Genomic DNA, 10253 nt, shown 5'->3' with positions numbered 1-10253 from the left:
GTTCAGGTCAAGTTTACGAGTTCACGGGTTGATATGGTTAACTCATTTACTTCGTTTTTAATGTGCAACTTAAACTGATTTCTTGTAAAAAATTAAAACGAAAAAACGAGAGCCAAATTATGTACTTTAAACGTAAAAGTTACACATATTCTGATTTTAATTTTTTTACTTTAGACTATCAAGATGCAAAATTAAAATTAGTATAAATTTCATGTCGAATGCGTCACGTTAGTCATATTCGTGCTCCTGTGCCCACACGATTTTAAATTCATGTAAATCTTGTGTTTGGGTCGCGTTCGACCTACAAACCTGCGAACATGACCCGTTTAGCACCCTAGTAACATATCAGACCCACCCTTAACATCGTTTTGGACCATCAATTCGAACATCGAACAGCCAGGTCAACAAATCAACTGTTTAAAAATCAAATAAATCTATAAACTCCAATACTGAATAAAACAAATCCTGTTACAACTTATAAGATTGGAAGAATGATTAAATCTTACATAAATTATTTACATAATCCCAAATCTCTATATAATGAACCATTCGTAACACACTCAACTCACACGTGAAGATGTTCACGCGCGCTTCAATTATTCAAGTTGACCAACCAAAACCTTCTCTTCCGGCTTTGAAAACAACCGAACGGGAGTGTCATTGGTCTCAATGAAATCCTTAATCAAGTTTGCGACAGTTTCGGGCTTCTCAACGTGAGGGATATGGCCACATTTTGGTATTTGGCGAATTATTGCGTTCGGAAGCTCGCAATGTAATCGCTGCATAATAATATTATTGTTACACGTGGTTTTAGATGTTGGGTAATATTTAGCAGCTGGTATGATATAAAGGTACTAACCACTGCTAGCTTGCTGTCGATTATTTGATCATCTTCACCCCATATTATGAGTGTTCTCTTCTGAATCTGGTTCACCATCATAATATATTGGATTAGTTTCACTGTTTATAATGTGTGCATGAAACCAAAATAACTGTACCGTAACCAACAAATCCGTGTAACCAAACCCATCTAATACTGACACTTTGGTTTTATGTTTTTTCGCTGATTTTTCGGTTCGGTTTAGGGAATTGTTATCAACCAAGAACCTAAACCAAACTGAAAAAAAAAGACTTTTAAGTAGTTTATAAAATAATTAAATAATGTAAAATCAGGGTCAAACGTGTAATAATCAATTGACAATTTTTAATTAAGAAAAAAAATGTAGGCTGAAGTTTTAGGACAAATTCATTATTTTGGGCCATTTTTTCGTCCAAAAAATTTCAAGCCCAAACGACAAAACCAAAACTGAACTCATTGTAAAAAACAAAAATATCGAAACCAAACACTTTTCAAAATACCTAAAAAAAATTGGGAACCGAAACCGAACACTTTTCAAAAAACTTAAAAAATATCGAAACCGAATATTCGGTTTGGGTCCAAACCGACCCATGCACACCTGTAGTTTATATTAATGGGTTGTTTACATGGAGAAATATCAGGCCAAACGAATTAAATAAAAAAAACAACTTAAAAAGAAACAGGTAACTAAAAAACACCTTAAAAATAAACGGGTTGAAAGTCGCCCAAAAGTATACATTTACAAATAATAAAACATCCCAAATAATCTATTTACAAAAATATTATATTAAGTAATATGGTTTTTTAATCTCAGTTGACAAGTATTTACAGAAAAACTAAATAAATTGGAAAATGAGTGTTTTGAGTCAACCCATTTTGACCCATCATCTCTAGAATAAACAAAACGAACCTGACGAATCTGCGCAATTACATTGTACCCCCCACTGTTCATAAACTCAACCGTTGCTTCCTCCCACCAATCTAATATACAATGTAACCGTCCTATCTAGAACAGTTACAAACAGTTAAAAAAAGATGTCTGTCAGATTGGAACACTAAATGTCAAAAATTTTCAAATCTCAAAAAGAAAATTACGAACTTACACGAGTCCAATCTAAACACGTATTAAATGGCACGGAATGATACGTCAGAGAAGTTGCAAAAAGACGCAACGGGAAACTTTTTAACATGGATACCTGGTCAAATAAGACATAAAACAAAAATTATTTATATTTTTTAATATAGATAATGGTTCGACCCGAACACGAATTGCTAATTAAATGAGGCATGAAAACCCAAAACCTGATTATTTTTGTGTGACTTCTACCTTTATATTTGTAATAGTAGTACAAAGTTTATATTTTTAATTTTTATAATAACTCAAACACTTTGGAAATCAAGAGAAACAAAAGGGTGAGTTATATAATAAAGATAATGTATCACGTATTGACATACTCACACCAGCATATGCTACAAATTTTGGTAACCTAGAGAGGGTTCCCGTGCCTTCTGCATAAACGCTTGCATCGATTAATATTAGCTTATCAACCTGTAAAAACATCAAAACAAAACGAAACAAAAATGAAGTCGAGAAGAGTGTCACTTTATAAAGACGGTAATTTTGACCCGTTGACTTATGCATGGGTTGATTTAAATTATATTTTTATCTCTTAGCATCGTCAAATGGGTTGAAAGTTTCTAAAGTGTAAATTTTAATGCATAAAACTCGTAAACCATTCTAGGGCTGATAATATAAAAAACTAAAAACTAAAGTCCCTAATTCATATTGAAAAGTACATACTTATGAAAAAATATAAAATAATAACTATAATAACTGCTTATCCCTTAAAATAGCTAAAATTTGATGAAGTGATATTCAACTTTTTGAAAATATTATTTTTGACAAGTTTAGAGGCAATAAGTCAATAATATAAATATTTTTACACAAGTATGTGCATTCTAGATAAGTTTTAACTTTTAAGCACTTAAATGTAGCTAAATTGTGTGTAGGAATTTTCTCATAAAAAATAAGAAAGTATGTTTGTTTTCTTATGGTTTTAGCCCACCATCTATTCAATTAACTATACTATTGTTTAAATGATACAGCTTTTAAAATGACAGTTGACACACCAATTAATTAGAAAAAGAAACAAAAATACAATTGACAAAAAGTGTTTCGGGTCAACCCGGCCCGTTTTGACAAGTATCAAGAACTCACCCGTTACCCAACCCACCCATTTTTCCACCTCTACTGTACTTACTGCTTCTGGATAATTGAAAGCAAAGTCGATTGCAACCGCAGCTCCAAGACTCGCCCCAACTAGCACCATAGGCCTTCCAATGTAGGACTTCCAAAACTAAATAACAAAAAAAAAGATAGATACTAATAATAACAAACAAAAGCCACAACACGAAAACGACAAGCATGCACAAAGAGTTTGCAACATGATTTTACCTGATAAAGGTGATCCCGCTTAGATTCTACATTACATAGTGGAAGCTTTTCTGTTAAAAAAACATATAAAGAAAGGGATTAACCAACAAATTATATTATAATAATACAATCAAAATACACGATATATAAAGATGGAAAAAGATTCAAAAAACAACCTAGATCAGAGAAACCCCATCCGAGAATATCAATTGCCCATATCTCACATCCAGCCTGCTCAAGAAGCGGAAGTGTGTATCTCCATTCTAAACAAGAACTGAAGAATAATAGTTAAATCAATAGCTTAATTAAAAGTGTGACTTTTAACATGACCCGTTTAATAAAAGAAATATATGATATAAACTGCTATGGGTAAATAAGTCTAAAGTGCCTTCTAGAAGCCGAAAGAAATTAAATGTATGGTGCATTATAAATTAATAACAACGGTTCAATATATGATTTAGCATGAAATTGTTGTCAAAAGGGATTCATTGCAAATTTGTTGATAAGTCAAAATAAATATATATACAGTCAATGAATGTGTACCTGTCAAAGCCGTGAAGGAGAACAATCGGATTGGTTGCGTTTTGTATCATTGGTTTCACGCAACTACTCATAATGCAATTCTTTGAGACGGTAAGCTGTGAATTGGAAATTGATGTGCACTTTCACTTTAGTATATTCATGAATGAAAGGTGTAACGAATTTGTAATAGAAGTGTAAAACACATGATGCAATGATACAATTACTTGTTACTATGTATTGTAGTTAAAAGTTTTCTTTTTTTGTGTGCCAATGAAACATTTATACCAAAAATTTAGAGAAGCAACCCAGATTAAACGACACCAAGCATACTCAAAAACAAGCTAACAAAATGCACATAATCTCTTTTAGTATTCCAAATAAAAATGATTTGGGCATTTCCAAACTGCCATCTCACACCTAGGGGTGTAAACGAGCCAAGTTGCTCGTGAGCTACTCGAGATCGGTTCGCTAAAAGCTTGAACCAATCCGAGCTTAAACGAGCTCAAGTCTGTGCTTGTGCTTCTAGAGTTCATTTAACAAACAAGCTCTAGCCCAAGCTTCACTTTTCAAGCTCAACTAGGCTCGCGAGCCTAAACAAACCAAAATGCGTATATAACTTTTATTTGTAGCACTAATATATATTTACATAATAATTATTATATATTAAATTTTGATTAAAAAATAACTAAAAATATATATACCTAATAATTAACCATTCACTACTACGTGTCAAAACTGTGAGCTCAACCCGCTTTTTCATGCTTCTTTTATTTCACGATTCACCTCGTAAAATATAAATCTACGGCTTGCAAGATTAAAGAAAATTGATTTCAATTTGAATCATATTGAGTTTAAAAAGAGAATTGATTTCCATCTCACCGACCGACTTTCTCCTCAACAGATTGGTGTCTCTTTTGATTTTCAATATCGTTTCTTTATTACTAAAGGTACTTATACGTAATTTCAGTCATATCTTATCTCAAAATATCGATTTATAAATCCTAAATCTTCATTACTAACTATATTCATTTTCAATATTATTGCCTCATTCCACGTGCTTCTAACCTAGTTATGTTAGATATATAAATTATCCCTGCAATATTAGCCGGATAATACTGGGTGCGTTTGTTGGTCTGTTAATAAAAACGAGATGATTATATATGTATAAAATAACTAATAAATAATAAATGAGTTGAGCTCATGCTTGACAAACTATGTGCGATCTTGGAGCTTTAAAAATAGATCTTGAAACGGGCCGAGCTCGAGGCCTAGATCTCTCCTACCTTACACAAGCCAAGTTTGGGCTCGGCTCGTTTACACCCTACCCATCGCCACTATCTGTCATTCTGTCGAGACCACTACACCGCCATCTCCGAGTGCTATTACAACTAACCGCCATAAAAACAAATATAAAGGTGAACCTCTCTAACCCACCCTTGTTTTGACGCAAACTAATTTAACCTTTCTTGAAGCTACCCATTTTGTCGTTTTGGCAAGGTCCCCATGTTGCCTTGAACTCAACCCGATCCACCCATACCAACCAATATCGTCCACTTAGTCCGTAAAAAATAATTAAAATCGAGTAAGGCACCTGTTATTCACCAAACTTGCCTAGGGTTTTAGAGACACTTGACTCTAATACCAAAAGGAACTAGCAATTGGATTGTATATAACCGGTGCCTAATAAGGTTACATAGAGGCTCCCTAAAGCAAATGGTACAGAAACGGGTATTTCAGTACCAACTAACTATTTAAGGTTTCGAGGTTTCAGGACCGACTGGTATTTACCAAATTTTTGCCCAGGTGAACTAAGCATATAATAATGATAAATTTATAATACACTTGAATAACTGTTCCACTAGACAACAAAATTCAATATCAAAATTCTAACACACACACTACTACTCACTTTTTAGCCTAGCCCCAAAAGTAAAAAGAAAGAAAAAAAAGTGCATTCGATATTTTGTCAAAGTTAGATTTCAAATGGGACCATTTAATTCGATACAAATGAGGGTTTATCATTTTCATTGTGATTTACCTCCACCGGCAGCCTCTCAATCCTGGCCGCCAATTTCCGAGCACACGGATCCTTAATCTTCTCCACCTCCTTCGGTAGAAACGGCGGGAAAACCCCAGACGACACCCTGAGCACCGTCGGCGGCCGCCGCCAAGTGTTGAGAATTCCGGTGGGTGAAATGGGGTTGGCGGAGAACATGGTTTCTGGGTGAGAGAGAGAGTGGTTGTACTTTAGGAAAGGAAGGTGGTTTGGTTCAGTGCAGGCAGATTGGTAAATAATGACGACAGGCGTCAAAGGAAGAAAGGTGTTGTTTAAACACGATGAACATCGTAGGAAAACATGTTCGACGTCAGTTGGGAGTATCTTAAGAGTCCCCACTTGTTATTAAAGTGTATGTTCGTTTGTTGAAACAAGTGTGTGTATACTATATATTGAGACTTGCTCTATTTTATGATTATTATTACATACACCTTATACACCTAATAATAGTTTTGGCCCATAGTAGTGCCAAAATATTATTGGAGACACATTTTTAGGTTTTTAAATTTCTGAATTTGATAATGTAATATGATATGTTTGGCGTTTTAGGCTATGTTTCATCTGTCGTTATTTTCTATCATTCTTCATTTCAGCGTCACGTCAGTTTTTTCACTATCACTCAACCACATCATTTAACTCATGCACACCATTATCCATCATTCTTGAGCATTCATTTATTTATATTATTTAAAAAAACAAAAGTAATGAAAAATATAAGGAATGGACAAAAAGAAGGGGAAGGCTCTGTGAGCCGCGTGATAGTTCTCATGCTCATCACGTCGCTAGTGAGGTGAATGAGAGAGGGATTGTGTTGAGTGAGATCATTTTCATCATTTTTGTCCATGTAGGATGCCATCCTCACTAAGCCACATCCCATAGCCTTATAATAAACAAACTTTAAAAAAACGCTAATATTGTTTGAGTTCCTTCAAGTTTTAACAACTCAAAAGACATCGATATAACAAAAAAATTTCGGTAATGTAATGTGATAGTTGAAATATCCATGAATCACCATAGTTTTTCATATTTGAACTAAAACAAAATGTGATGGAAAAAAAAAAGAGATCGAATTGTACATGAATCACCATGAATTTGATATAAAAACAACAAAGGAGTCTAATAATTTTTATTCAAGATAATTACTTTGACTACATAAATCTTTATGAATCGTATAACGTCTGGTGGTATGCTATGGCCTAACAAGTTCCAACACTCTCCTCGAACCCTTCAAGAAAGTAATCAGATCCTGCATTTGATTGGGATTTATGCGCATCACTTTCCTTGGATTAAAATCTTTTTGCCAAGCGTTCGAATCGCAGTGTTTTCCCCCTTCCAGTTACTACATACCCATTATATTAAACCATATTTTAAGAGGATAAGAAATTGAGAAAGTTGTTTCGGATCTAGTCTGAGTGTATGTGTATTGAATATATGATCAGACATGTGAACCATGTGTAGTGTGTGTGTGTGTGAAGAGAATTGGACATAGTAATGAAGCTTTGGAGTGATTAATAAACTGATAACTTACATCCGCCAACGATAAATTACATATTTATGGGAGATAAACTCCATTCGCTGACATCTCCAACAAATGGGTTCATAAGCCTATCACAAACCACCTCATACGCTTACATACCCGCGTATGAGCTCTTACAAAGCGAATGTCAAAACAAACTACCTCATACGCCTACAATCCAGGCGTATCGGTACCAACCATACGTATGAGCCTTCTTAACATGTTTAGCGAATGTGCTTTACATAAAGACCATAATGCCCTTATACATATTCTAGACCAAAATAAACAGTTAAAAAGTACAAAACAATTAAGTAATGCATCAACAAACCCCCTTCTCTTATGCTTTGTGTTTGAACTTTGATTACTTCTATTTGGTCTTCCAATTACCCCCTACATACACACCAAAGGCATAACACACTCGAACAACTCTATGAAATTGTCACACCCCGACCAAAGGCAGAACATGCCGGGGCGTAACGTATTGATTAGACAGTAGCTCGAAAGACACTAATTAAAGTGACAATAATTATTTAATTCATTAATATCAAAACAAGTACACAAATTCAATAAACAGACCAATTACATCATATTTATTGTTTGGATAAATATCCTAAGGTAAAAACTAATATCTTCAATCTTGATCAACGTAAATTACTTGTACCTGTAGCATGTATAAAAATAGAGTTTGTCAACACGAATGTTGGTGAGAATACATAAGTTTTAGTTGAGATACATATATAGATAAAAAACCACAATTCATATGTAAATGATGAGTATTACTATTTCTATGAAAATGTAAACAACTAAATAGATATGGACCCGTTCTTATTGATACAAAATCAATGTACTTGGGTAAATGTATGATCATACTAGATGAGGATAGATGAGAATGAGATACCAACCACCAAACATAAAATAAACAATTAAGCACACAAAGCATTATCATAGAGCATGCAATAATCACACATAAACATATATTGAATTGTGTTTTGAATAGATGTGAAATAAAAATGAGTAAACTAAAGTATACATGCTACCCCCAAAATATAAAAGATGGAAAAAGGGGGATATGTAAACTCACCTTATAGAGTAGGATAAACGAGGACGAGATAATAAAAGAAAGAGCTAGGATGAAAACGGTCAAGCTTCCCGAGATTTGCCGACAAATAATCCTAGTTGTTAACAATAAAGTGAGTTAAATATAAAAGACAAAATAATAAGACGGATTGTGGGTCTCGATGAGGTTATTGATCTTATTGTCATTTTATTATGGTTGTATATTATATCATTAGCGTGATTATCCTTATTGTTGTTATTATTATATTTGCTTTCGTTTAAAAAAATTAAATGTTTATAAAGTGATAAAAGTTGGAAAATTTATACGTACATGAATCTTTAAATTGAATACAATTTGGGTGATTAAACGAGTTATCATAACATATATATATTCATACATATATATAATAGATTTATGAAGAAAAACGACAAGTATAGAGGTTCGGTAACCATTCTTCGTTTATTAAATATTATGAACATAACTTAATATTAAAGAAAGTTATTTAATTGTGATAAAAAGAAAATTAAATAACAAAACCGGTTCCAGGGGACTTGAAGGTTCGGTTTTGCAAAGGTTATATTTATAAGATTTATTAAGCAATAATAATAATCAAAAAGGAGGTTAATATGAAATAATATCACCAAAAATGGGTAAAAAGAATTAAAATCGGGCTGGGTCGGGTTCGAACCCGCGACCTCCGTCCCTCAACAAACAAGTGTTACCAGCAGACCAGCCCAGACAATATGCAATAACACTGGTTCAAAAAAATTGATAAACACAAGCTGTTTGTTCAACAATTGATTATATAAACCCTAAACTTGATTCGATCCAATCCGTTATGATTAACCAAAACAAGTTTAGGGGTTTCGATCCCCTTGCAAACGCGATTCAAAACATATATTAATCACATTAAATGTAACACCCCGTAACCGCAGCGGAAACGTACACGGGATGCAACAGACACATCTGATATCAACAGCACTGTTTATAAAGGAAACACCACTACATTAATTTAAACGTATTACATTGTTCTGAGTTTCATAACCATCTACGCGTTATCACATAAGTGTTACCGATAGTACATTAACATATTTAATGCAAAATATAGATCTCTAGACTTCCACAAAATAGCACACAGCATCGAACACATATCACTCATTCCGATTTGAGTGTACCTAGAAAGCATGTAAAGAAAACGGGGTCAACTACGAATAGTTGGTGAGTTTCACTAATTTAAATAAACCATGACAATCATTATAAAAATCATGAATAAGTGATGTAATTATACTGAGTTCACAAGTGAAAACTCTATTAACCCCAAAACACATCAAATTACCCCTGGGGACACTGTTAACCCAGAACATATCTAATAACCTCTGGGGACACTGTTAACCCAGAAACATATTTAATAACCTCTGGGGGCACTGTTAACCCAGAACATTTCCAATATCCTCTGGGGACACTGTTAACCCAGAAATGCATTTAATAACCTCTGGGGACACTGTTAACCCAGAACACTGTTTCGGGCCTTACAATATTAGCAACTCAGTTAATTACCATTTTAATACATTACCGTACGATTTCCGTACAATAAACATTATATAAATACATTCGTTTCCATGCGATTAGCATGTACTTAAACACTTTGATAGAAACATGCTTTCCGCCCCGGGAAAATATTTAAAACATTTCAGTAAAAAGGGGCTCGTGAAAACTCACCTTCTTGTGAGCAAGATGTACTACAGTGCACGACTACTGGTACAGATCTGTAATACGATCCCCAAATCGTTACTACACAATTTCTATCAA

The 10253-nt window shown here is 33.8% G+C and overlaps 1 protein-coding gene across 1 annotated transcript; it reads right to left on the bottom strand.

Moving 5' to 3' along the window:
• Positions 1 to 295: 295 nt before the first annotated feature.
• Positions 296 to 6046, bottom strand: LOC143614802 (alpha/beta hydrolase domain-containing protein VTE7-like). The gene is made up of 10 exons (XM_077088129.1): positions 5854 to 6046; positions 3837 to 3931; positions 3470 to 3567; positions 3315 to 3364; positions 3121 to 3216; positions 2319 to 2408; positions 1963 to 2055; positions 1770 to 1865; positions 860 to 925; positions 296 to 779 (listed from the first exon to the last, which is right to left on the bottom strand). The coding sequence occupies exons 1-10, from the start codon at positions 6028 to 6030 to the stop codon at positions 597 to 599; spliced, it is 1044 nt and encodes a 347-aa protein (XP_076944244.1). The 5' UTR covers positions 6031 to 6046; the 3' UTR covers positions 296 to 596.
• Positions 6047 to 10253: the final 4207 nt, after the last annotated feature.

The sequence above is a fragment of the Bidens hawaiensis genome, unplaced genomic scaffold (genome assembly GCF_021521415.1).
Source record: "Bidens hawaiensis isolate Kalapana, Puna unplaced genomic scaffold, B.hawaiensis_p1.1 tig00041121_1, whole genome shotgun sequence".
NCBI lineage: Eukaryota > Viridiplantae > Streptophyta > Magnoliopsida > Asterales > Asteraceae > Bidens > Bidens hawaiensis.
The sequence above is the reverse complement of the archived record's forward strand: the minus strand, read 5'-3'. Positions and strand labels throughout refer to the sequence as shown.

What these genes read in the sequence shown, in the direction of transcription:
- LOC143614802 (XM_077088129.1), bottom strand. Translation starts at nt 6,030, where the DNA reads ATGTTCTCCGCCAACCCCATTTCACCCACCGGAATTCTCAACACTTGG. An exon ending in TTGAGAGGCTGCCGGTGGAG is followed by an intron (nt 3,932 to 5,853) that starts GTAAATCACAAT and finishes TCCAATTCACAG; the next exon opens with CTTACCGTCTCAAAGAATTG. An exon ending in CTCCTTCACGGCTTTGACAG is followed by an intron (nt 3,568 to 3,836) that starts GTACACATTCAT and finishes ATTATTCTTCAG; the next exon opens with TTCTTGTTTAGAATGGAGAT.